Genomic DNA, 26394 nt, shown 5'->3' with positions numbered 1-26394 from the left:
TGCTGTGGGCTGAAGGCACAGTTGCAGGGTGCACACAGCTATGACAAGGAACCACAAGCAGCCAAGAGTGCTATTGCTCTGTGTGTGTCTGTGTGTGTTCCTTCCAGAGGGAGGGAGCTGCAATCTAAACCTTCAGGGGAACAAAAGGCACTGCTGGAGGAAGTGTAAGAAATGGGGGGATGTTTGAAGTAGCCAATTGCCTTGGCTAAAGCCCCAAGGAAACAGAGCAGGGAGTATTGTCCAGGAAATTCAACTGCACATTCTCAAACTTCCACTGGGGAATTCTCTGGCTTGGTTTCCTAATTGACAGTATTAAAATTAAAAGAGTATTTTGCTTTCTCCTCAGCTGATTTTGGCCTTTCTGCTCAGCTCACCCCTGAGCAAAATCAGCGGTGCTCGGTGACCGGGACTCCTTGGTGGATGGCACCTGAAGTGGTGAAGCGTCAACCATATGGCCCCAAAGTGGACGTGTGGTCTTTTGGAATTGTGGCAATTGAAATGGCCGAACAAAAAACTCCTTATGACAGTTTCACTGCTCGATCGGTAAGGAGCAAATACTCTCTGATCCCACTGTCTTTCTCACCTGTCCCGGGTTCTCTGCTCACTGCACAAAATCCCATGGCCATCTGCTGGAAGTACTTCCACCAAGGCCCCTTCTACAAATGGCCCTGCAGCACATCAGCATCTGCTGGAGCTTTGGTTGCAGCACTGGGGGAACTCAAGCCTTACCTCGCCCAAACCATCTCCATTCTCAGGCAGCATTTTGCTTTGCCTTACAAGTCGTTCCAGCTCTTTTGGCTGTGTAGATGGCCCCAAGAATAGGAAACAAGCATCTCAGAACTGCTGTTATCTTTCCAGAAATGAAGCAAAGAAACTCAAACCAAACCAAGTTTCTAAAACAGTGCTTTTGAGAGAAGAAGTGCAGCCCCATTCTTCTCACAGGGAAACTTGCCTGAAACCTGGAGATGAGGCTGTAAAGCCAGAGTCTCTTCTGCTTCTTGTGCAGTGCTGCTGAGACACTCAGTGACCACCTTCTTTCATAACCCAAGCCACTTTCTCCATATCACCAAGCTGGAGCCTGGTGACGGGGAGAGCCTGCCAAAACCTCCTGTTTGTTTCCTGGCACTTTCTGGGATGGGCACAGCGTTAATGCATTGACTTGAGAATCCAACCAGCACAGGGTTACCACAGGGATGACACTTCTGATTTCACCATGAATATTTTCCTTTTGCCACCTAAGGGAACCTGAAATTTTCAGAGTGCTGAGAGACAGAGCTGCAGGTGGCTCCTGTGTGCCCAAACAGGCATTTTCAACCCAATACATTTGTGGAGGCATCTTAATGAGTCTGTGTTGAAAATGAAATTCCAAAGGTTTGTTTCCTTCCCTGAGGAACACCTGCTGCATTTCCTTTCTTTCCTTCCAATTACCATCATTTTCACGAACAAGACAAAAAGCCTGATGAGTTTTGTTTTATGGCAGCTGTGCTTAAGGGACCAACAAGCACTGCAGAGATTCTTTTCACATAAGAATCCTTGGAATAGTAGAGTTAGCTAGAATAGCATTATCCCTCTTCCAAAAAGGCTGCCAAGCTGCTCGGAATCCTCCGAGAAGGAAACACGTATTTGCTGATGTAGTTGCCACTAACTAGAGCAGGCAATGAAATCAGCTGCCAAGGCAAGATCTGCTGGATGTTGGCAAAGCTGTGGCTTTGGGGCTTGGGTTTTTTCATGATACAGGAAAGTTGTCATCCAAATGCTACAGGAAAGTCATCTCTGCCTCTCTGCCAGGGCAAAAACTGCCACTGCAGAGTGGAGCTGAAACAATGGGCTCTGGGAGAGCAGTTCCAGATGGGAAAGAAGCAGGTGGAGCCTTGTGTTTCCTTTTTCTCCAGGCTAAATTCCACATAGCCACAGAAGGGAGCCCACAGCTGCGGCAGCCCGAGCAATTCTCGCCTTTGCTGCGTGACTTCCTGAGCTGCTGCCTGCAGAAAGGCGAGGCGCAGCGCTGGTCTGCCAAGGAGCTGCTGCAGGTAAAATGCCAAAAGGGCTGCAGGTGAAACAGTGTCCCAGGGATGGGCTCCTCCTCCACTGAAATCCAAGGCATCAGATGAGCCCCCATCCTCCTCCCTTCCAACCTTGGTGCTGTTCAGCTGACAGTGGGGAGCAATCCTAGACTGGGCTGGGCTGGCAGGGAGTGCTGGGTTTTAGCGCTGGCTAAAATCACCAGGGCACTTACTCATTTCTTGCTGGGAGCTATGGATTAGGAGAAGGGCAAAACAGGCTTCAAACTTCAAAGGAATAACAAATTTTATTAGCAGGCCCACAAGAATAAGAAAGGTCTCATCTGTGCAGTGAAAGGGTTCAATCTCACCCAGGTCATGGCAGTCACGGTGTTGGATTTCAGGCTGTGCTGGGCCCCTCTCTCTGCCCGGGAGCCGCTGTGAGGGGAGGCTCGGCCTGGAGCCGTCGCTGCACGCCGGGGAGAGGGTTTAGTGTGGGCAAGATGTCAGCAGCCGTGGCCTGGCCCAGCCTGGGGCCGGGGTCCCGCAGCCTCCATCCCCCGCCCGGGAGCCGCTGGGCTCTGGCCCGGCCTCCCCCAGGAGCACAGGCCGTGGGCGAGCAGGGCCGGCCTCACCAGAGCTCCGTTACCTTCGGGCTCCGGAAGCAAAGAGGGCCAGTGCCCGGGCTGGTGGTTTTCAAAATGTGCATCATCACAGAGGCGCATCTCATTTCTAAATGGTGCAAAATGTTGTCAGTTCTCAGAACTAGCCAGCCATTGGCCTGTCTCAGGCACAGAGGAAGCTCCCAGCAGCTTCTCTCAAAGAAATCACTTCCGTGCGGGGTTTCTTACTTCTTTCCCTAAATGTCAATTCATCTCAAACTAACACACAGGGACATGGAAAGGTCATCTAGTCTGTGTCCTGCAATGAGCAGGGACATCTTTCAAGAGATCAGGATACTCACAACTCAGATATTTCCAGGGGTGGGCCTCCTACCAGCTCTTGGGGCAACCTGTGCCACTCTTGCCCCATGCTCCTGACCTACTCTGACTCAATCCCCTTTCCATTTAAAAAGTATTCCCCTGCCTTTGAAGCTCTTAGATTGGAAAATCATGCTTTCTTGTTGTTTTCTTTTCCTTTCTGCAGCATCAATTTATAACATCGGCCATGCCTGGGTCCAGCTTGGCACCTCTCATCGTTGCCGTGAAGAAGTGGAAGGAGGAGGCAGGAATGCAACAATCAATTTATAAACTGTCTTCTCCATGAAAAACTTAGAGTAGGATTACAGAGTAGGACTGCAGAGTAGGATTGTAGAATAGGATTATAGAGTAGGATTGTAGTGCAGGATGGTAGTGTAGGTTTGTAGTGTAGGATTGTAGAGTAGGATTTTAAATAAAATTTCTCAAATCTCAACTCCTTTGGAACATTTCTCTCCTTCTGACCCTGTGAGAAAGCTCAACATTTCCTTCTGAATTGTCAGTTTTTTCTTAGAGGTGGAAAGTGACATTGATGGCTTCTTTGGTACAGTTTGTAAGGGGGGAAGGCTCCTCTTCATTCATCCTCTCCAGACCACACTGCCTTTGGAATATGGCCAACTGGCCAAGTTTTGCCCAGCTCTGGCATTTCTATTTGAGGCAGAAACAGCAATGGCATTTGCAGGAAAAACCAAAGGAGGAGCGGTGCAACGCAAACATCCTGTGCAGATGCAGGCTGTGCAGGTGTGACTCGAGAGTATTTGGGCTCCTGCCACTTGGATTTGTATCCCTAAGAGAAATCTCTTTGGCTGGAGGAGAGTCTGGCTGAAGAGAGAAAGCAGAAAGAGCAGTGAGGGTGCTGTGCAAGGTCTCCTGTGGTGCAGAGCTGTCAGCGACTGTGAGGTGAGAGCGGGCCCGGCCTTGGCCAGGCTGGAGCCCCAGCAGAGCCCTGACAGAGCCCAGAGAAGCCTGAGCCTCGGCAGAGGCAGGCTGGAAGGAGGCCCTTGGAGCTGCAAGAGGCAGCAGCCTGGCCCTGGCTGCCTCTTGCTGGCCCCAGGCAAATCCTCCGCTCTCAGAGCCAAGCTGGCAGCTGGCTGCTCCTGAGGGGAAGCGGCGCCGTGCTGGGCACAGCACACACTGGTGCCATGGGCTGTCTGGAGTCTGCACAGGACGAGAGAAAGGCAAAGAGCAGCCCAGGGCTGCTGCCCTGCCTGACCATTGCTGCTCTTCTGCCACCTGCCCTGGAACTCCTGGCAATGGTCAGCAGTGTGTGCAGCACTCTGGGCACAGGGGGAGGGAGCCGGGCTGCTCCGCAGGCTCCAGCACAGGGCAGTGTCCTTCAGGCACGGCATCTCTGCCAGGGGAACCGAGGCCAGTGTGAGGCAGTGACAGCAAGTTGGGGCACATCTGCACGAGCCAGTGCCTCACACAGCTCTGGGACCAAGCGCCTGCAATCCTGGAGCTCTGCACTGAGCCACAGCAAAGGTGTGAAATGCAGAGGGCTTTGCAGAAATATTCAGGGGCACCAGGCCAGCCTGCTTGGTGCTCTCTGGGGCACAGCAAGCACTGTGCAATGCAGCTCGGAGCTGCTGGCAGAGAGGGACTATGGGCATGTGCCTGAGGCTTGTTCTTGAGTAGTGATTTGGAAGGGAGCAGAAGGGTCTCAGTAGGCAATTTGTGTTTTCTTCATGAATTGCTGAATGAAAGACACAATGTGGCCTCACGCAGCAAGAGAACTTGCAGAACTTACTGACTATAAGTTTGTGCTGAATTCCCAGAAAAGGGAAGTGTTGAAGTGTAACAAACAGGGCTTTTGAATTCAGGTAGCTCCTGAGCCTTCATCCAAAACAACCACCAGGAGGCTGACAACTATCTCGTGCAGAGCCCTGCTGCAAGGGCTTCCATAATCACGGAATTAGAAAATATGAAGCTTAGGAAAATAGAATGTGCCCATCAAGTTAAAAAAGTTTAAAAGCTTGTCCTGTGCAAAGAATGGACAAGTGAGTTTGTGGTGGAGCTTTCCTCCTCACTCCTGGCATTGAATAAACAAATCCCTGCTCTGTAGGCCCTACACTATGGAGTACTGTTTTCTTGATTACGTTTTGCTCATCGTAATCACACTATGCTTTTCATTTTCTTCTTAGAACCTTCTAAGCATGAAGTGAGTAAGACAGTGAGTTGTGTATTGATAGGGCCAAAGAAATATTTCCAAATGCCATCCCGGGAAAGGAAAGGACGTGAAACAGCGCTGGGGAAGAGCGTCCCTCGCACAGCCCTCAGAGCTGCCACAATGCACAAGATGGCGGCCGGGGCTGAGGCTGTGCCACCATGCACAAGATGGCGGCCGCGGCTGAGGCTGTGCCACCGTGCACAAGATGGCGGCCGGGGCTGAGGCTGTGCCACCGTGCACAAGATGGCGGCCGGGGCTGAGGCTGTGCCACCGTGCACAAGATGGCGGCCGGGGCTGAGGCTGTGCCACCGTGCACAAGATGCCGGCTGGGGCTGAGGCTGTGCCACCGTGCACAAGATGCCGGCCGGGGCTGAGGCTGTGCCTCTCAGAGCGCTCTGCAGCCTCTGCTAGCCCAGCCCCAGCCCCGGAGCAGCGCAGGGCGGGCAGAGTGGCTAGCTAACAAAGGTCATGTTCCCATGCAGCAATTAGCTGAGAAAGAATTAAACAACAGTAGAGTGTAGTTGGTATGAGATGTTGCAATGTCAGAAAGACCTTAGTGATAACTGTGAACTGAGAACAGGACACTGTGATCAGAAGAATGTGGATTCAGCACAGATGAACGACCACAAGAATGTGGAACTAGGTGGAGTTGTCCTTAAACAAAATATCCAATAATGAGCTTGCTTTTGCACTATGTAGGAGCCTAATTATTGATGTTATATAGGGAGTTTGGAGTTGCCAATAAATGAGACTTGCTGATCTTTCATATTGAGTGCTGCTTGTCTCCCGCCGAACTCATCAAATGGCGCCCGAACAAATGGGACCCTTGGGACCTTTGGGACCTTTGGGACATTAAAAAGCGAAGGCCACGGGAGTCGGCGACAGGGGACGGGTCCTCCGCAGCAAGGACGGCGAAAAGCAACGGTGCCGCGCCCCAGGCGACCTCAGAGGAGAGTCCTGGCCGTAACGTGCTGCCAAACCTTGTAGGGCTGCAACAGCGCTGACGGTAAGATGGAAAGGCAAGCAGCACATGATTTATTTACCTGCTTTTTAGAAAAGCCACAGCTTAAGGGTTTTGATTTGCGCAAGGAGCTCCCTGGACTTCTTGCTTACGGGTATGCTCATGCCTTTGCCTCCCACTGCTGGGCAAACACTCCTATCTATGCTGCCCATGGAAAGAGGGAGAGATATTCAGAGAGAAGGAAATAATGAGAAAGAAATTCCACAGCAACGCTGAAACAACGAACAGAATCTGTTCAGTTACGGCAGGATGCGATATATCCTGAACTATTTGCTTCACTTTTGGAGTCACTCTTAACACTACAATCTTATTTAAGTTCCAACTTTGCTACCCTGGAAGAAAAGAATCCAAATTTAGATTGGTTTCCACCCGAACCAGGGGGACATGGGGGAGCACTGAGGTGTGCGCAGAGAGCGGGGGCACCCCTGGGGCAGAAGCAGTGCAGAAAAAGTTCCAAGGCCACGCTGAACAATTACAGAAACAGCTGAGCAGAAACAGGTGGCTCAGACAGCTTCAGAAAGAGACAAAATAGCCAAAAAGTCACAAACTATATGGTATCTAATTCAAACTTCATCACTGTAATTAGAAGTTGATAAGCTGCAATGATCGCCGCTGTTAGCACCTGGCCGTGAGAGATTTTCGTGTAACATCGCCTGCTTTTGTAAAAATTGTGCCCCTTTTTTCCTCTATCAGTGAACAAGAGAGATTGAGAGAAACAACTGTATGTGTTAAAGTTAACTTTGTGAGGTGTTTTTTTTGGTTTTTTTTTTCCTGTGAGAGTATGTGGAGAATGTGAATAAAGATAACAGCAGCAGAGAGCAGCAGCAGGGCGGGCAGTCCACCCCCCCGGCTCCCTCTCTAAGAAAAAGCACTGGGATAGTACCCAGTTTGTTAAAAAGTCATGATTCATGGGTTTTTAAAAATGTTTTTATATACCCTTTTAGAGCTAATTTTGTGTTTTAAGTAATAATGAATTTATGCAGTTGCAGTTTTCTAGAGTTTTACTGGAGAAATTATTGTGTTTCTTTGAAAGTTTAAAAAGGCCCCTTTTCAAAAAAAAAAGGTGTTTAAGGTGAATATTAACAGAAGTTACCTTGCAATAATTAGTTTTAAAACCTAAGGTTAAAATATGGTATGATTTACAGCTTCTAAGAAAACCTTCCAATTAATGTTATCTACAAAAGAGATTTGTGGTTTAAAAAAAAAATAATTAGTTAAGAGAACTTTACTGTACAAGACAAAGTTAAGTTAAAGTATATATTACCCATTTGCTTGTTTTTCCCACAATTTTAATAAGGTAATTTTAATGTGAGTCCTTTTGTTATATAAAACACATATAAATGCATATATACCAATTTGGATTTTGGATTTTAGTTTAAGAATTGGACTTAATGTTTCTGAAAAGTGCTACAAAAGCTGAATGGCAACTTGGCCAAATCCTGTGTTGTTGTGTTTTTTCTCTAGAAATACTGCACTTTAAAATCCTAACCAATTTAAGCAAGGCAAATTCCTATTATGAATAAGTATTTTTAGTACCATTTGCAGTTATTGTGAGTTATTCTCAAAACTAGATGACATAGTATTGTGATGGATTTGTTATGTTTTTATAAACTTTATAGTGAATCTATGTTACTGTTATATTGTGTTTAAAAGGTATATATCAAACCTTTAGTTGCCTCTTTGTAGTAACAGAATAAGATTAAGTTATGTTTTTATTTAATATAGATTAAGTGTTAATAGAATTAAGAGAAGTCAAGTTTTATTATGTTTAGGCTTGAATGTTTTTAAGTTAAGTTTTATAACTTAGATATTCTTTTAAGGTTAAGTTTGTTACTTCCTTTTGTCATAAATCATTATTGTTAGGTTTAAATATTGTTTAATTTAAATTGTTTATGTTTTATTGGAGACACTTGTCTAAACTGCAAAGTATAGTTATTTTCCTAGAGAGATGAAGATAGCCACAACTGAAACAGCTGTGACAGAACGGTGATGAACACCTGCTTGTGGATAGAAGGGAATGCAGTCTGTGACACCCTTGACTTCATCGGGAGTTCTATTGGTTGTTACAATCTCTGCAGTTTTTGTTTGTTATAGCTTTCTTATTTTTCAGTATTTCCAGAATTTTAAGAAGATGTATCATTGCTGAGGCACAGCTGCCATGGGAGAGGCTTCAGATTAAACCAACTGCTGCATGGTTTAATTGGTCTGGTACCTGAGGCTTCTGATCATTTGCTTTGTACAAATGCATTTTAACAGTTTGCTGTGCTGTAAGCATCTCCTAGCTGCTGCTATTGAGAACCTTGTTTTAGAAATGAGTTAAGAGGCATCTTTCCAGTTTAAAGCCAGGCCCTGGCCAAGCCTTGACTTTACCTGGACAGAATGTTTGCCAACGGATCCAGATGTTTTCTGTCCCAAATCAGTATTTGAGTCACTTTTTGACTCAGCAATTTGACCCTATTAATATGACAGCTGGATCAATTTTGAAGTGAGCTTGGAGAATCATTTCCGGAGGTTGGTATCCAATCCTTCACTGATGATTTTTTGTTTCTGTTTGTTTGCTAACTATGGGATGCTGGTGCAGTGTTTTAGTAATTAATAGTAGTTTTATATTACATATCTTATTAATAATGTTTATGATTTAATTGATTTTTTAACTGCTATAGGTTCTTAATCCTTGTATATATGGGTTTGTGTTGATGTTGATGTTTATAACAGAAGTACATCTCATTTTTTTTTTTTTTTTAAGAAAATGGGGAAAATTGATATCCTAAAAGCATTTTGATTAGTGTAATTCATTAACTTCAAAGGAAGAAGTGTCTGTGTTTTGTTGGCAGGTTCAAAAAGGTCACCTGTCCATCTGACCAGACTGTGCCCCTGAACACACGAGATCCAGTGAACAGAGAAGTCACCACACAGCCTTGGTACTCCAGACATGGATCAGAAGTGGAGCTGTCAGGACACAGTTGTGTCTGAACACTACACAGACAGTTGCCAACAGAAATTTTATGTTGTTATTATGATGTTGTGTCTCTACCAATTTTTCAGTTATCTTTTGTTTTAAGATTTAGAAGGATGTGAAGAACAACCTGAACATCAAAGCCCTCAGTCACCGATCAGCTGCCAGCTGACATCATGGGAGCAGTGAACATTCCAAGACTGAATTGTGTTAAATCATAGTCTGTTTGTGAAGGAAATTCTGTAGAAGATCTAAGAAAAGTGTAGAGACTCCATCTAATTGTATATAAAGCAAATTGTAGTTGTGTGTTTACCCTTTCAGCAAATTGCTTCCACGCTTAGACTACATATATACCAGAGCACGTGTGTTAAAAGTAGTTAGATAATAATTTAAGATAAAGAGTTTAGCCTATATAGGAATTGTTATGTTAGTATAAAGTATAAGCATTTCCCCCTTCAAGAGCTAGTGAAATGAAATGAGCTTTGAAAGTTCATTTAACGTTAAAGTTTAGCTGTGAGTTTGCAAGTATGGTGTCATTTACATGGAACAGACTGCTTATGGTAATTGTGTTGTGTATAGTCCCGACCAACTGTCTGCTAACTAACATCCAAAAGTGACAGAACATATGGGTCACTCTGGCACATTGAACTGGCCAAAGGTCAATGTGTCTGAGCCTAGCCACACCTGGAGATCCTTTTCACACCTGTCTCATAGGAGACCCTGAATGGGATCCTCAAGCAGCATTTAAAGGTTTAATTAGTAATGAGACTCGACTGAATCAATTTGCAATGTTGCAAGAGTGCAATTGCACTGTTGGCTTCACATTAAGACAACTTGAAGCCTGCTGGCAAGCAAAAATTATCAAAGTTCTCAATGTTACCATGCAGCCCTCAGAAGAATTAGATTTGTTAGGTTCCACCAATACCTCAGGTGGATGGATAATGTTTGAACCCCCGACAAAAGTCATTCTAACAAAGTAATGCAGCACTGGGCTGCAGAAAACCCTATAGCTGATCTTGTTACTACACAGAGTAAAGCCTTTATTAGTGGTGCAATCTCACAGGACAATTACCAAAGTGATTACCTAGTTCCATATTCCTAATCTGTGGAGATAGAGCATGGAATGAGAGTCCTGCAAATCCACATAGAAAACCCTGTTATTTTGGGAAACTTACTTTGTTTCCATCCAAGCTTACACCAATTGCTGAATGTAGTTGATAAAATAAAAAACATCAGTCAAACAGTCAAAGTGAAGCCTGAATGAATTAAAGCTCAACAACTCTAAAAAGGCTCGCTTGTTAGACTAAGAAAAAATTGAATTTAACATCCACAATGTTAAGTGAGCTTTCAGCCGATGTGAGTAGTGTATGTCTTGCAGTATTACAAAATCAAGCCACAATTTACTTTTTGCTCTTAGCACAAGGACATGGTTGTGGGGAGTTTGAAGGCATGTGCTGTCTGAATCTTACTGATCATTCAGTTTCCATCCATGGGCAACTGCAACAGCTACAGGATGGGTTACATGCCCTGGAGGAAGATAGTGACCCCATTGGAAGTTGGTTCTCCAGCTGGGGCATCACTGGATGCTTGAGGTCTCTTGTGCTAGAAGGGGGACAGACTTTATTTATAATGTTAATGGGAATGAAAGTCTAAGTTGTATGTTATCTTATCCAAAGCCTGGTTTGTGCAAAAAGAAAAAGGGGGAATTGTTGCTATATTTTATATATTAGTAAAGGCCTGTCTGCACAAACCAGTCTTTGAAATAACTTGATATTAAAGGCTAAAGTCCTTGAAACCCTCCTGCAGAGGAGAGAGTAAAGCAAAACAACATCCTTGTGTACAGGAGAAAAAATGTAAACCTGTGTGTGTTAGCCAATAGTAACTTGCTCTGCCCGCAGGCCCTGTAGAACCCTATAAAAGGTGTGCTAAAGATAGAAATAAACGCCGTTCACGTTTACTTCTGTGAAGAGTGGTGAGTCGCTGGCAGTCCTCCAATAAAGTTCTACAAATGAAACATAACAAATGTCATTGGGGTGCAGAGGCATTGGTGAAATTGATGAAACAAAAATTAATCTCGGTACGGATGCTAACAATGGCAAAATCAGTAATGTCAAAATGTGAAATCTGCTTGAAAAACAACTCAGTGACTAGACACAGGCATAGCTAGGGAAGATTAGGATAGGAACAGAATCAGGATGACACTTGGCAAGAACCCTCTACTAGAGTGAAATTTGGGTGGGCCCTAGAGTCTTTGCTTGGTCCTATAGCAAACTATCAGAAGAGAGAAATGTTGTACAAATTTACAGGTCGGGTAGATAAATTAGCAAGAGTGAGCTGAGAAAGATTTAAAGAACTAAACATACAATTACAATTTACTACTCCTGAAAGAGCATGGAGTGTGTGAGTTTTTTAAAGGGACAGATTGATCATTGCTGTGTCCACACCCCAAATGTGACTGCACATGTAGAATATGACATCAATCAATTGCAACAAATAGAGCACGGAGCACAGGAAGAGCAAAAGGATTTGTCTACAAGTTGGTTAGGCAAAATCTTCAAAGGGTTAGGGTGGAATGTGAGTTCATGGATTAAATCTATCATTGAGAGTGTGATCATCTTACTAACTGCATTCTTAGCAATTTGGTTAGTTTACAGCATCTTCAAGGGAGAAATACGGAAAAAAACGTCCTGGAACCAGAAAATAATAAAGGCACTGATGTGAGATCCACACCCACCATCTTCTGGTTCTCCAGTTCGTGACAACATCCCGGACAACGCTTACATCAATCAAGGATTCGAAGAACATCAAGTATAAACTCAGAAACAAAGGACTGTATCAAGTGAAAACATTTGCACTTCTAGTGAAGTGAAAATGCTTTCAAAGTGGGGAATGACAGTAAAAGGTCTTGAAATCATAGAAAATTCGGGGACATAGAAAGAAACTTAGGTTTGGCAAGGCTGGGAAAAGTAGGCCATGGGAAATGTTAGGCCTTGTGCTTGCTAAAGATCAGGTCAAACTGCACCTGTGTAGTCAGTAGATGATAAATGATACAATTGTTAGATGTGATTAGATATAATTATTGTTTAAAGAACATGAGGAACAATGTTAAGGGGCTGAGGGGGATCATGAGAAATCCATGCTTGGGTAACATCAAAGTATACAATAGAACAATGTAAGTCTAATAATTAATATGTAAGTTAAATAAGGATAGAGGATAAAAAAATGTTCAACTCAAAACCAAAATGGGTCAGATTTGGGTTTGTGTACCCCTGACACCCAGAGCTCTTCAATAAAGCACCTTCATATAATCATTCTGTGATTATGTGTGTTCCTGAATGCTAACAATTTCATCAGATTTTACTGGAATTTTATAGGATTTTTTGTAAAATTTTTAGGAATTTGGTAGGGTTTTGAGAAGATGTAGGGAATTTTGTTGGAATTTTTCGGAATGTTGTAGAATTTTTCCTTAAATTTTTTTTGGATACTGAGGAGGTTTTTTTTGATGTTTCTGGAATTTTGAGGGATTGTTTTGGAATTGTGTGGAAATTGGAGATTTTTTGTGATGTTTCTGGAATTTGGTGACATTTTAAGAAATTTGTGGAATTTATGTGGAATTTTGAGGGATTCAGTGGAGACTTGAAGAATTTTGTGGTATTTTTCTTAGATTGTGTGGAAATTTGTGGAGATTTTGTGGGATGTTTCAGGAATTTGGTAGGGTATTGAGAAGATTTAAGGAATTTTGTGGGAGTTTTCTGCCATTTTATGGTATATTTCTGGAATCTTGTGGGATATTGATGAGACTTGAAGAATTTGGAAGGATATTTCTGGAATTGTGTGGAAATTGGAGGTGATTTTTTGGGATGTTTCTGGAATTTGGTGACATTTTTAAAAATTTTGTGGAATTTTAAAAGATTCAGAGGGGACATGAGGAATTTTGTGTGATTTTTCTTAGATTGTATGGAAATTTGTGGAGATTTTGTGCGATATTTCTGGAATTTGGTCGGGTTTAGAGAGAATTTAGGGAATTTTGTGGGAGTTTTCTGCCATTTTATGGGATTTTTCCTTAAATTTTGTGGGATGTTTCTGGAATTACGTGGGGGTTTTGTAAAATTTTGTGTTAGACTGATGAGACTTGAAGAATTTTGAAGGATATTTCTGAAATTTTGTGGAAATTGGAGGATATTTTGTGAGATGTTTCTGGAATTTGGTAGGGTTTTGAGAAGTTGTAGGGAATTTTGTGGGAGTTTTCTTCCATTTGAGGGAATTTTTCTGGAATGTTGTGGGATATTGATGAGATTTGAAGAATTTTGAAGGATATTTCTGGAATTGTGTGGAAATTGGTGGTGATTTTTTGTGATGTTTCTGGAATTTGGTGACATTATTTAGAATTTTGTGGAATTCGGAGGAGACTTGAAGAATTTTGTGGGATTTTTCTTAGATTGTATGGAAATTTGTGGAGATTTTGTGGGATGCTTCAGGAATTTGGTAGGGTTTTGTGACAATTAAGGGAATTTTGTGGGAGTTTTCTGCCATTTTATGGGATTTTTCCTTAAATTTTGTGGGATGTTTCTGGAATTACGTGGGGGTTTTGTAAAATTTTGAGTTATATTGATGAGATTTGAAGGATTTTGAAGGATTTTTCCGGAATTGTGTGGAAATTGGAGGTGATTTTTTGTGATGTTTCTGGAATTTGGTGACATTTTTAAGAATTTTATGGAATGTTATGGAATTTTTGCAGAATTTTGAGGGATTCTGAGGAGACTTGAAGAATTTTGTGGGATTTTTCTTAGATTGTGTGGAAATTTGTGGAGATTTTGTGGGATGTTTCTGGAATTTGGTAGGGTTTTGAGAAGTTTTAGGGAATTTTGTGGGAGTTTTCTGCCATTTTATGCGATATTTCTGGAATCTTGTGGGATATGGATGAGACTTGAAGAATTTTGAAGGATATTTCTGGAATTGTGTGGAAATTGGTGGAGATTTTGCGGGATATTTCTGGAATTACGTGGGGGTTTTGTGGAATTTTGAGGGATTCTGTGGAGACTTGAAGAATTTTGTGGGATTTATCTTTGATTGTGTGGAAATTTGTGGAGATTTTGTGTGATGTTTCAGGAATTTGGTAGGGTTTTGAGAAGTTTTCGGGAATTTTGTGGGAGTTTTCTGCCATTTTATGGGATTTTTCCTTAAATTTTGTGGGATGTTTCTGGAATTACGTGGGGGTTTTGTGGAATTTTGAGGGATATTGAGGAGAAAAGAAGTAATTTGAGTCATTTATTTTAGATTCTGTGGAACTTGGTAAAGGTTTTGGTGGCTATTTCATACATTTAATAGGGTTTTGAGAAGATTTAGGGAATTTTTTGAGACTTTTCTGCAATTTTGTGGGATTTTGCTGCAATTGTGTGGGATTTTTTCAAAATGTTGTGGGATTTTTCTGGAATGTTGTGGGATATTGATGAGACTTGAAGAATTTTGAAGGATATTTCTGGAATTGTGTGGAAATTGGAGGTGATTTTTTTGTGATGTTTCTGGAATTTGGTGACATTTTTAAGAATTTTATGGAATGTTATGGAATTTTTGCAGAATTTTGAGGGATTCTGAGGAGACTTGAAGAATTTTGTGGGATTTTTCTTAGATTGTGTGGAAATTTGTGGAGATTTTGTGGGATGTTTCTGGAATTTGGTGGGGTTTTGAGAAGTTTTAGGGAATTTTTTGGGAGTTTTCTGCCATTTTAAGGGATATTTCTGGAATCCTGTGGGATGTTGATGAGACCTGAAGAATTTGAAGGATATTTCTGGAATTTTGCAGAAATTGGAGGTGATTTTTTGTGATGTTTCTGGAATTACGTGGGGGTTTTGTGGAATTTTGAGGGATTCTGTGGAGACTGGAAGAATTTTGTGGGATTTATCTTAGATTGTGCGGAAATTTGTGGAGATTTTGTGGGATGTTTCAGGAATTTGGTAGGGTTTTGAGAAGTTTTAGGGAATTTTGTGGGAGTTTTCTGCCATTTTATGGGATATTTCTGGAATCCTGTGGGATATGGATGAGACTTGAAGAATTTTGAAGGATATTTCTGGAATTGTGTGGAAATTGGAGGTGATTTTTTGTGATGTTTCTGGAATTTGGTGACATTTTAAGAATTTTGTGGAATTCGGAGGAGACTTGAAGAATGTTGTGGGATTTTTCTTAGATTGTATGGAAATTTGTGGAGATTTTGTGGGATGTTTCAGGAATTTGGTTGGGTTTTGAGTAGTTTTTGGGAATTTTGTGGGAGTATTCTGCCATTTTATGGGATTTTTCCTTAAATTTTGTGGGATGTTTCTGGAATTACGTGGGGGTTTTGTAAAATTTTGAGTTACATTGATAAGACTTGACGAATTTTGAAGGATATTTCTGGAATTTTGTGGAAATTGGTGGAGATTTTGTGAGATGTTTCTGGATTTGGATGGGTTTTGAGAAGTTTTAGGGAATTTTGTGGGATTATTCTGCCAATTTATTGGATTTTTCCTTAAATTTTGTGGGATGTTTCTGGAATTACGTGGGGGTTTTGTGGAATTTTGAGGGATATTGAAGAGACAAGAAGAAATTTGAGTCATTTATCTTAGATTCTGTGGATCTTGGTAAAGATTTTGTGGGCTATTTCAAACATTTGATAGGGTTTTGAGAAGTTTAAGGGAATTTTTTGAGACTTTTCTGCAGTTTTGTGGGATTTTTTCAAAATGTTGTGGAATTTTTCTGGAATGTTGAGGCATGTTTCTGGAATTACATGGGAGTTTTGTGGAATTTTGAGGGATATTGATGAGACTTGATGAATTTTGAAGGATATTTCTGGAATTGTGTGGAAATTGGTGGAGATTTTGCGGGATGTTTCTGGAATTAAGTGGGGGTTTTGTGGAATTTTGAGGGATATTGAGGAAACGAGAAGAAATTTGAGTCATTTATCTTAGATTCTGTGGAACTTGGTGAAGATTTTGTGGGCTATTTCAAACATTTAATAGGGTTTTGAGAAGTTTTAGGGAATTTTTTGAGACTTTTCTGCAATTTTGTGGGATTTTGCTGCAATTGTGTGGGATTTTTTCAAAATGTTGTGGGATTTTTCTGGAATGTTGTGGGATATTGATGAGACTTGAAGAATTTTGAAGGATATTTCTGGAATTGTGTGGAAATTGGAGGTGATTTTTTTGTGATGTTTCTGGAATTTGGTGACATTTTTAAGAATTTTATGGAATGTTATGGAATTTTTGCAGAATTTTGCGGGATTCTGAGGAGACTTGAAGAATTTTGTGGGATTTTTCTTAGATTGTGTGGAAATTTGTGGAGATTTTGTGGGATGTTTCTGGAATTTGGTGGGGTTTTGAGAAGTTTCTGGGAATTTTTTGGGAGCTTTCTGCCATTTTAAGGGATATTTCTGGAATCTTGTGGGATGTTGATGAGACCTGAAGAATTTGAAGGATATTTCTGGAATTTTGCAGAAATTGGAGGTTATTTTTTTTGATGTTTCTGGAATTTGGTGACATTTTAAGAATTTTGTGGAATTCGGAGGAGACTTGAAGAATGTTGTGGGATTTTTCTTAGATTGTATGGAAATTTGTGGAGATTTTGTGGGATGTTTCAGGAATTTGGTTGGGTTTTGAGAAGTTTTAGGGAATTTTGTGGGATTATTCTACCAATTTATTGGATTTTTCCTTAAATTTTGTGGGATGTTTCTGGAATTACGTGGGGGTTTTGTGGAATTTTGAGGGATATTGAAGAGACAAGAAGAAATTTGAGTCATTTATCTTAGATTCTGTGGATCCTGGTAAAGATTTTGTGGGCTATTTCAAACATTTGATAGGGTTTTGAGAAGTTTAAGGGAATTTTTTGAGACTTTTCTGCAATTTTGTGGGATTTTGCTGCAATTTTCTGGGATTTTTTCAAAATGTTGTGGGATTTTTCTGGAATGTTGTGGGATGTTTCTGGAATTACATGGGAGTTTTGTGGAATTTTGAGGGATATGGATGAGACTTGATGAATTTTGAAGGATATTTCTGAAATTTTGTGGAAATTGGAGGAGATTTTTTTGAGATATTTCTGGAATTTGGTAGGGTTTTGAGAAGTTGTAGGGAATTTTGTGAGAGTTTTCTGCCATTTGATGGAATTTTTCTGGAATCTTGTGGGCTATTGATGTGACTTGAAGAATTTGGAAGGATATTTCTGGAATTGTGTAGAAATTGGAGGTGATTTTTTGGGGTGTTTCTGGAATTTGGTGAAATTTTTAAAAATTTTGTGGAATTTTAAAAGATTCAGAGGGGACTTGAAGAATTTTGTGGGATTTTTCTTAGATTGTATGGAAATTTGTGGAGATTTTGTGGGATGTTTCAGGAATTTGGTAGGGTTTTGTGACAATTAAGGGAATTTTGTGGGAGTTTTCTGACATTTTATGGAATTTTTCTGGAATGTTGTGGGATATGGATGAGACTTGAAGAATTTTGAAGGATTTTTCCGGAATTGTGTGGAAATTGGAGGTGATTTTTTGTGATGTTTCTGGAATTTGGTGAAATTTTTAAGAATTTTGTAGAATGTTATGGAATTTTTGTACAATTCTGAGGGATTCTCAGGAGACTTGAAGAATTTTGTGGGATTTATCTTAGATTGTGTGGAAAGTTGTGGAGATTTTGTGGGATGTTTCAGGAATTTGGTCGGGTTTTGAGAAGTTTTCGGGAATTTTGAGGGAGTTTTCTGCCATTTTATGGGATTTTTCTGGAATCCTGTGGGATATTGATGAGACTTGAAGAATTTGGAAGGATATTTCTGGAATTGTGTGGAAATTGGAGGTGATTTTTTGTGATGTTTCTGGAATTTGGTGACATTTTAAGAATTTTGTGGAATTCGGAGGAGACTTGAAGAATGTTGTGGGATTTTTCTTAGATTGTATGGAAATTTGTGGAGATTTTGTGGGATGTTTCAGGAATTTGGTCGGGTTTAGAGAGAATTTAGGGAATTTTGTGGGAGTTTTCTGCCATTTTATGGGATTTTTCCTTAAATTTCTTGGGATGTTTCTGGAATTACGTGGGGGTTTTGTAAAATTTTGAGTTATATTGATGAGATTTGAAGAATTTTGAAGGATTTTTCCGGAATTGTGTGGAAATTGGAGGTGATTTTTTGTGATGTTTCTGGAATTTGGTGACATTTTTAAGAATTTTGTAGAATGTTATAGAATTTTTGTACAATTTTGAGGGATTCTGTGGAGACTTGAGGAATTTTGTGGGATTTATCTAAGATTGTGTGGAAATTTGTGGAGATTTTGTGGGCTGTTTCAGGAATTTGGTAGGGTTTTGAGAAGTTTTCGGGAATTTTGTGGGAGTTTTCTGCCATTTTATGGGATATTTCTGGAATCTTGTGGGATATGGATGAGACTTGAAGAATTTGGAAGGATATTTCTGGAATTGTGTGGAAATTGGTGGAGATTTTGCGAGATGTTTCTGGAATTACGTGACATTTTAAGAATTTTGTGGAATTCGGAGGAGACTTGAAGAATTTTGTGGGATTTATCATAGATTGTGTGGAAATTTGTGGAGATTTTGTGGGATGTTTCAGGAATTTGGTAGGGTTTGGAGTAGTTTTTGGGAATTTTGTGGGATTTTTCTGCCATTTTATGGGATTTTTCCTTAAATTTTGTGGGATGTTTCTGGAATTACGTGGGGGTTTTATGGAATTTTGAGGGATATTGAGGAGACAAGAAGAAATTTGAGTCATTTATCTTAGATTCTGTGGATCTTGGTAAAGATTTTGTGGGATATTTCAAACATTTGATAGGGTTTTGAGAAGTTTTAGGGAATTTTTTGAGACTTTTCTGCAATTTTGTGGGATTTTGCTGCAGTTTTGTGGGATTTTTTCAAAATGTTGTGGGATTTTTCTGGAATGTTGTGGGATGTTTCTGGAATTACATGGGAGTTTTGTGGAATTTTGAGGGATTCTGTGGAGACTGGAAGAATTTTGTGGGATTTATCTTAGATTGTGTGGAAATTTGTGGAGATTTTGTGGGATGTTTCAGGAATTTGGTAGGGTTTTGAGAAGTTGTAGGGAATTTTGAGGGAATTTTCTGCCATTTTATGGGATATTTCTGGAATCCTGTGGGATATTGATGAGACTTGAAGAATTTTGAAGGATATTTCTGGAATTTTGCGGAAATTGAGGGGTTTTTTTGTGATGTTTCTGGAATTTGGTGACATTATTTAGAATTTTGTGGAATTTTTTTGGAATTTAAAGGGATTCTGAGGAGACTTGAAGATTTTTGTGGGATTTTTCTTTGATTGTGTGGAAATTTGTGGAGATTTTGTGGGATGTTTCAGGAATTTGGTCGGGTTTAGAGAGAATTTAGGGAATTTTGTGGGAGTTTTCTGCCATTTTATGGTATTTTTCCTTAAATTTTGTGGGATGTTTCTGGAATTACGTGGGGGTTTTGTAAAATTTTGAGTTATATTGATGAGATTTGAAGAATTTTGAAGGTTTTTTCCGGAATTGTGTGGAAATTGGAGGTGATTTTTTGTGATGTTTCTGGAATTTGGTGACATTTTAAGAATTTTGTGGAATTCGGAGGAGACTTGAAGAATTTTGTGGGATTTTTCTTAGATTGTATGGAAATTTGTGGAGATTTTGTGGGATGCTTCAGGAATTTGGTAGGGTTTTGTGACAATTAAGGGAATTTTGTGGGAGTTTTCTGACATTTTATGGAATTTTTCTGGAATGTTGTGGGATATGGATGAGACTTGAAGAATTTTGAAGGATATTTCTGGAATTTTGCAGAAATTGAGGGGGTTTTTTGTGATGTTTCTGGAATTTGGTGACATTATTTAGAATTTTGTGGAATTTTTTTGGAATTTAAAGGGATTCTGAGGAGACTTGAAGATTTTTGTGGGATTTTTCTTAGATTGTGTGGAAATTTGTGGAGATTTTGTGGGATGTTTCAGGAATTTGGTCGGGTTTAGAGAGAATTTAGGGAATTTTGTGGGAGTTTTCTGACATTTTATGGGATTTTTCCTTAAATTTTGTGGGATGTTTCTGTAATTACGTGGGGGTTTTGTAAAATTTTGAGTTATATTGATGAGATTTGAAGAATTTTGAAGGATTTTTCCGGAATTGTGTGGAAATTGGAGGTGATTTTTTGTGATGTTTCTGGAATTTGGTGACATTTTTAAGAATTTTGTAGAATGTTATGGAATTTTTGTACAATTTTGAGGGATTCTGTGGAGAATTGAAGAATTTTGTGGGATTTATCTTAGATTGTGTGGAAATTTGTGGAGATTTTGTGGGATGTTTCAGGAATTTGGTAGGGTTTTGAGAAGTTTTAGGGAATTTTGAGGGAGTTTTCTGCCATTTTATGGGATATTTCTGGAATCTTGTGGGATATTGATGAGACTTGAAGAATTTGGAAGGATATTTCTGGAATTGTGTGGAAATTGGAGGTGATTTTTTGTGATGTTTCTGGAATTTGGTGACATTTTAAGAATTTTGTGGAATTCGGAGGAGACTTGAAGAATTTTGTGGGATTTTTCTTAGATTGTATGGAAATTTGTGGAGATTTTGTGGGATGCTTCAGGGATTTGGTAGGGTTTTGTGACAATTAAGGGAATTTTGTGGGAGTTTTCCGACATTTTATGGAATTTTTCTGGAATGTTGTGGGATATGGATGAGACTTGAAGAATTTTGAAGGATATTTCTGGAATTTTGCGGAAATTGAGGGGGTTTTTTGTGATGTTTCTGGAATTTGGTGACATTATTTAGAATTTTGTAGAATTTTTTTGGAATTTAAAGAGATTCTGAGGAGACTTGAAGATTTTTGTGGGATTTTTCTTAGATTGTGTGGAAATTTGTGGAGATTTTGTGCGATGTTTCAGGAATTTGGTCGGGTTTAGAGAGAATTTAGGGAATTTTGTGGGAGTTTTCTGCCATTTTATGGGATTTTTCCTTAAATTTTGTGGGATGTTTCTGGAATTACGTGGGGGTTTTGTAAAATTTTGAGTTATATTGATGAGACTTGAAGAATTTTGAAGGATTTTTCCGGAATTGTGTGGAAATTGGAGGTGATTTTTTGTGATGTTTCTGGAATTTGGTGACATTTTTAAGAATTTTGTAGAATGTTATAGAATTTTTGTACAATTTTGAGGGATTCTGTGGAGACTTGAAGAATTTTGTGGGATTTATCTTAGATTGTGTGGAAATTTGTGGAGATTTTGTGGGCTGTTTTAGGAATTTGGTAGGGTTTTGAGAAGTTTTCGGGAATTTTGTGGGAGTTTTCTGCCATTTTATGGGATTTTTCTGGAATCTTGTGGGATATTGATGAGACTTGAAGAATTTGGAAGGATATTTCTGGAATTGTGTGGAAATTGGTGGAGATTTTTTGTGATGTTTCTGGAATTTGGTGACTTTTTAAGAATTTTGTGGAATTCGGAGGAGACTTGAAGAATTTTGTGGGATTTATCATAGATTGTGTGGAAATTTGTGGATATTTTGTGGGATGTTTCAGGAATTTGGTAGGGTTTGGAGTAGTTTTTGGGAATTTTGTGGGATTTTTCTGCCATTTTATGGGATTTTTCCTTAAATTTTGTGGGATGTTTCTGGAATTACGTGGGGGTTTTGTGGAATTTTGAGGGATATTGAGGAGACAAGAAGAAATTTGAGTCATTTATCTTAGATTCTGTGGATCTTGGTAAAGATTTTGTGGGATATTTCAAACATTTGATAGGGTTTTGAGAAGTTTTAGGGAATTTTTTGAGTCTTTTCTGCAATTTTGTGGGATTTTGCTGCAATTTTGTGGGATTTTTTCAAAAAGTTGTGGGATTTTTCTGGAATGTTGTGGGATGTTTCTGGAATTACATGGGAGTTTTGTGGAACTTTGAGGGATATGGATGAGACTTGTTGAATTTTGAAGGATATTTCTGAAATTTTGTGGAAATTGGAGGAGATTTTTTTGAGATATTTCTGGAATTTGGTAGGGTTTTGAGAAGTTGTAGGGAATTTTGTGGGAGTTTTCTGCCATTTGATGGAATTTTTCTGGAATCTTGTGGGCTATTGATGTGACTTGAAGAATTTGGAAGGATATTTCTGGAATTGTGTAGAAATTGGAGGTGATTTTTTGGGATGTTTCTGGAATTTGGTGACATTTTTAAAAATTTTGTGGAATTTTAAAAGATTCAGAGGGGACTTGAAGAATTTTGTGGGATTTTTCTTAGATTGTATGGAAATTTGTGGAGATTTTGTGGGATGCTTCAGGGATTTGGTAGGGTTTTGTGACAATTAAGAGAATTTTGTGGGAGTTTTCTGACATTTTATGGAATTTTTCTGGAATGTTGTGGGATATGGATGAGACTTGAAGAATTTTGAAGGATTTTTCCGGAATTGTGTGGAAATTGGAGGTGATTTTTTGAGATGTTTCTGGATTTTGGTGACATTTTTAAGAATTTTGTAGAATGTTATGGAATTTTTGTACAATTCTGAGGGATTCTCAGGAGACTTGAAGAATTTTGTGGGATTTATCTTAGATTGTGTGGAAATTTGTGGAGATTTTGTGGGATGTTTCAGGAATTTGGTAGGGTTTTGAGAAGTTTTAGGGAATTTTGAGGGAGTTTTCTGCCATTTTATGGGATATTTCTGGAATCTTGTGGGATATTGATGAGACTTGAAGAATTTGGAAGGATATTTCTGGAATTGTGTGGAAATTGGAGGTGATTTTTTGTGATGTTTCTGGAATTTGGTGACATTTTAAGAATTTTGTGGAATTCGGAGGAGACTTGAAGAATTTTGTGGGATTTTTCTTAGATTGTATGGAAATTTGTGGAGATTTTGTGGGATGTTTCAGGAATTTGGTAGGGTTTTGAGAAGTGTTAGGGAATTTTGTGGGAGTATTCTGCCATTTTATGGGATTTTTCCTTAAATTTTGTGGGATGTTTCGGGAATTATGTGGGGGTTTTGTGGAATTTTGAGGGATATTGAGGAGACAAGAAGAAATTTGAGTCATTTATCTTAGATTCTGTGGATCTTGGTAAAGATTTTGTGGGCTATTTCAAACATTTGATAGGGTTTTGAGAAGGTTTAGGGACTTTTTTGAGACTTTTCTGCAATTTTGTGGGATTTTGCTGCAATTTTGTGGGATTTTTTCAAAAAGTTGTGGGATTTTTCTGGAATGTTGTGGGATGTTTCTGGAATTACATGGGAGTTTTGTATAATTTTGAGGGATTCTGTGGAGACTGGAAGAATTTTGTGGGATTTATCTTAGATTGTGTGGAAATTTGTGGAGATTTTGTGGGATGTTTCAGGAATTTGGTAGGGTTTTGAGAAGTTTTCGGGAATTTTGTGGGAGTTTTCTGCCATTTTATGGGATATTTCTGGAATCTTGTGGGATATGGATGAGACTTGAAGAATTTGGAAGGATATTTCTGGAATTGTGTGGAAATTGGTGGAGATTTTGCGGGATGTTTCTGGAATTATGTGACATTTTAAGAATTTTGTGGAATTCGGAGGAGACTTGAAGAATTTTGTGGGATTTATCATAGATTGTGTGGAAATTTGTGGAGATTTTGTGGGATGTTTCAGGAATTTGGTAGGGTTTTGAGAAGTTGTAGGGAATTTTGAGGGAATTTTCTGCCATTTTATGGGATATTTCTGGAATCCTGTGGGATATTGATGAGACTTGAAGAATTTTGAAGGATATTTCTGGAATTTTGCGGAAATTGAGGGGGTTTTTTGTGATGTTTCTGGAATTTGGTGACATTATTTAGAATTTTGTGGAATTTTTTTGGAATTTAAAGGGATTCTGAGGAGACTTGAAGATTTTTGTGGGATTTTTCTTTGATTGTGTGGAAATTTGTGGAGATTTTGTGGGATGTTTCAGGAATTTGGTCGGGTTTAGAGAGAATTTAGGGAATTTTGTGGGAGTTTTCTGCCATTTTATGGTATTTTTCCTTAAATTTTGTGGGATGTTTCTGTAATTACGTGGGGGTTTTGTAAAATTTTGAGTTATATTGATGAGATTTGAAGAATTTTGAAGGTTTTTTCCGGAATTGTGTGGAAATTGGAGTTGATTTTTTGTGATGTTTCTGGAATTTGGTGACATTTTAAGAATTTTGTGGAATTCGGAGGAGACTTGAAGAATTTTGTGGGATTTTTCTTAGATTGTATGGAAATTTGTGGAGATTTTGTGGGATGCTTCAGGAATTTGGTAGGGTTTTGTGACAATTAAGGGAATTTTGTGGGAGTTTTCTGACATTTTATGGGATTTTTCCTTAAATTTTGTGGGATGTTTCTGGAATTACGTGGGGGTTTTGCAAAATTTTGAGTTATATTGATGAGATTTGAAGAATTTTGAAGGATTTTTCCGGAATTGTGTGGAAATTGGAGGTGATTTTTTGTGATGTTTCTGGAATTTGGTGACATTTTTAAGAATTTTGTAGAATGTTATGGAATTTTTGTACAATTTTGAGGGATTCTGTGGAGACTTGAGGAATTTTGTGGGATTTATCTAAGATTGTGTGGAAATTTGTGGAGATTTTGTGGGATGTTTCAGGAATTTGGTAGGGTTTTGAGAAGTTTTCGGGAATTTTGTGGGAGTTTTCTGCCATTTTATGGGATATTTCTGGAATCTTGTGGGATATGGATGAGACTTGAAGAATTTGGAAGGATATTTCTGGAATTGTGTGGAAATTGGTGGAGATTTTGCGGGATGTTTCTGGAATTATGTGACATTTTAAGAATTTTGTGGAATTCGGAGGAGACTTGAAGAATTTTGTGGGATTTATCATAGATTGTGTGGAAATTTGTGGAGATTTTGTGGGATGTTTCAGGAATTTCGTAGGGTTTGGAGTAGTTTTTGGGAATTTTGTGGGATTTTTCTGCCATTTTATGGGATTTTTCCTTAAATTTTGTGGGATGTTTCTGGAATTACGTGGGGGTTTTGTGGAATTTTGAGGGATATTGAGGAGACAAGAAGAAATTTGAGTCATTTATCTTAGATTCTGTGGATCTTGGTAAAGATTTTGTGGGCTATTTCAAACATTTGATAGGGTTTTGAGAAGGTTTAGGGAATTTTTTGAGACTTTTCTGCAATTTTGTGGGATTTTGCTGCAATTTTGTGGGATTTTTTCAAAATGTTGTGGGATTTTTCTGGAATGTTGTGGGATGTTTCTGCAATTACATGGGAGTTTTGTGGAATTTTGAGGGATTCTGTGGAGACTGGAAGACTTTTGTGGGATTTATCTTAGATTGTGTGGAAATTTGTGGAGATTTTGTGGGATGTTTCAGGAATTTGGTAGGGTTTGGAGTAGTTTTTGGGAATTTTGTGGGATTTTTCTGCCATTTTATGGGATTTTTCCTTAAATTTTGTGGGATGTTTCTGGAATTACGTGGGGGTTTTATGGAATTTTGAGGGATATTGAGGAGACAAGAAGAAATTTGAGTCATTTATCTTAGATTCTGTGGATCTTGGTAAAGATTTTGTGGGATATTTCAAACATTTGATAGGGTTTTGAGAAGTTTTAGGGAATTTTTTGAGACTTTTCTGCAATTTTGTGGGATTTTGCTGCAGTTTTGTGGGATTTTTTCAAAATGTTGTGGGATTTTTCTGGAATGTTGTGGGATGTTTCTGGAATTACATGGGAGTTTTGTGGAATTTTGAGGGATTCTGTGGAGACTGGAAGAATTTTGTGGGATTTATCTTAGATTGTGTGGAAATTTGTGGAGATTTTGTGGGATGTTTCAGGAATTTGGTAGGGTTTTGAGAAGTTGTAAAGAATTTTGAGGGAATTTTCTGCCATTTTATGGGATATTTCTGGAATCCTGTGGGATATTGATGAGACTTGAAGAATTTTGAAGGATATTTCTGGAATTTTGCGGAAATTGAGGGGGTTTTTTGTGATGTTTCTGGAATTTGGTGACATTATTTAGAATTTTGTGGAATTTTTTTGGAATTTAAAGGGATTCTGAGGAGACTTGAAGATTTTTGTGGGATTTTTCTTTGATTGTGTGGAAATTTGTGGAGATTTTGTGGGATGTTTCAGGAATTTGGTCGGGTTTAGAGAGAATTTAGGGAATTTTGTGGGAGTTTTCTGCCATTTTATGGTATTTTTCCTTAAATTTTGTGGGATGTTTCTGGAATTACGTGGGGGTTTTGTAAAATTTTGAGTTATATTGATGAGATTTGAAGAATTTTGAAGGTTTTTTCCGGAATTGTGTGGAAATTGGAGGTGATTTTTTGTGATGTTTCTGGAATTTGGTGACATTTTAAGAATTTTGTGGAATTCGGAGGA

General features: G+C 39.2%; 2 protein-coding genes across 3 annotated transcripts in view; both read left to right on the top strand.

The window, feature by feature from the left end:
* LOC147645999 (serine/threonine-protein kinase PAK 3-like) overlaps positions 1-3413 on the top strand; it is a 134568-nt gene extending 131155 nt beyond the window's left edge. The window contains exon 16 of the transcript XR_015282023.1: positions 3294-3413. The gene's annotated coding sequence lies outside the window, so the exon portion shown is untranslated. The remainder of the gene's footprint in view (positions 1-3293) is intronic.
* LOC147645993 (serine/threonine-protein kinase PAK 3-like) overlaps positions 1-26394 on the top strand; it is a 135635-nt gene that overhangs the window by 9197 nt on the left and 100044 nt on the right. The window contains exons 12-14 of one of the 2 annotated variants that reach the window (XM_086874023.1): positions 347-543; positions 1893-2030; positions 3147-3289. In XM_086874023.1, coding sequence (XP_086730149.1) covers positions 347-543; positions 1893-2030; positions 3147-3266 — 455 coding nt within the window. In that variant the 3' untranslated portion in view covers positions 3267-3289. Of the gene's footprint in view, positions 1-346; positions 544-1892; positions 2031-3146; positions 3414-26394 lie in introns of those variants that run through there. The other variant, XM_086874022.1, reaches the window with a different exon arrangement.

The sequence above is a fragment of the Cyanistes caeruleus genome, unplaced genomic scaffold (assembly GCF_971803275.1).
Source record: "Cyanistes caeruleus unplaced genomic scaffold, bCyaCae1.hap1.1 HAP1_SCAFFOLD_135, whole genome shotgun sequence".
NCBI classification, from domain to species: domain Eukaryota; kingdom Metazoa; phylum Chordata; class Aves; order Passeriformes; family Paridae; genus Cyanistes; species Cyanistes caeruleus.
This window is presented reverse-complemented; position numbering and strand designations above follow the sequence as displayed.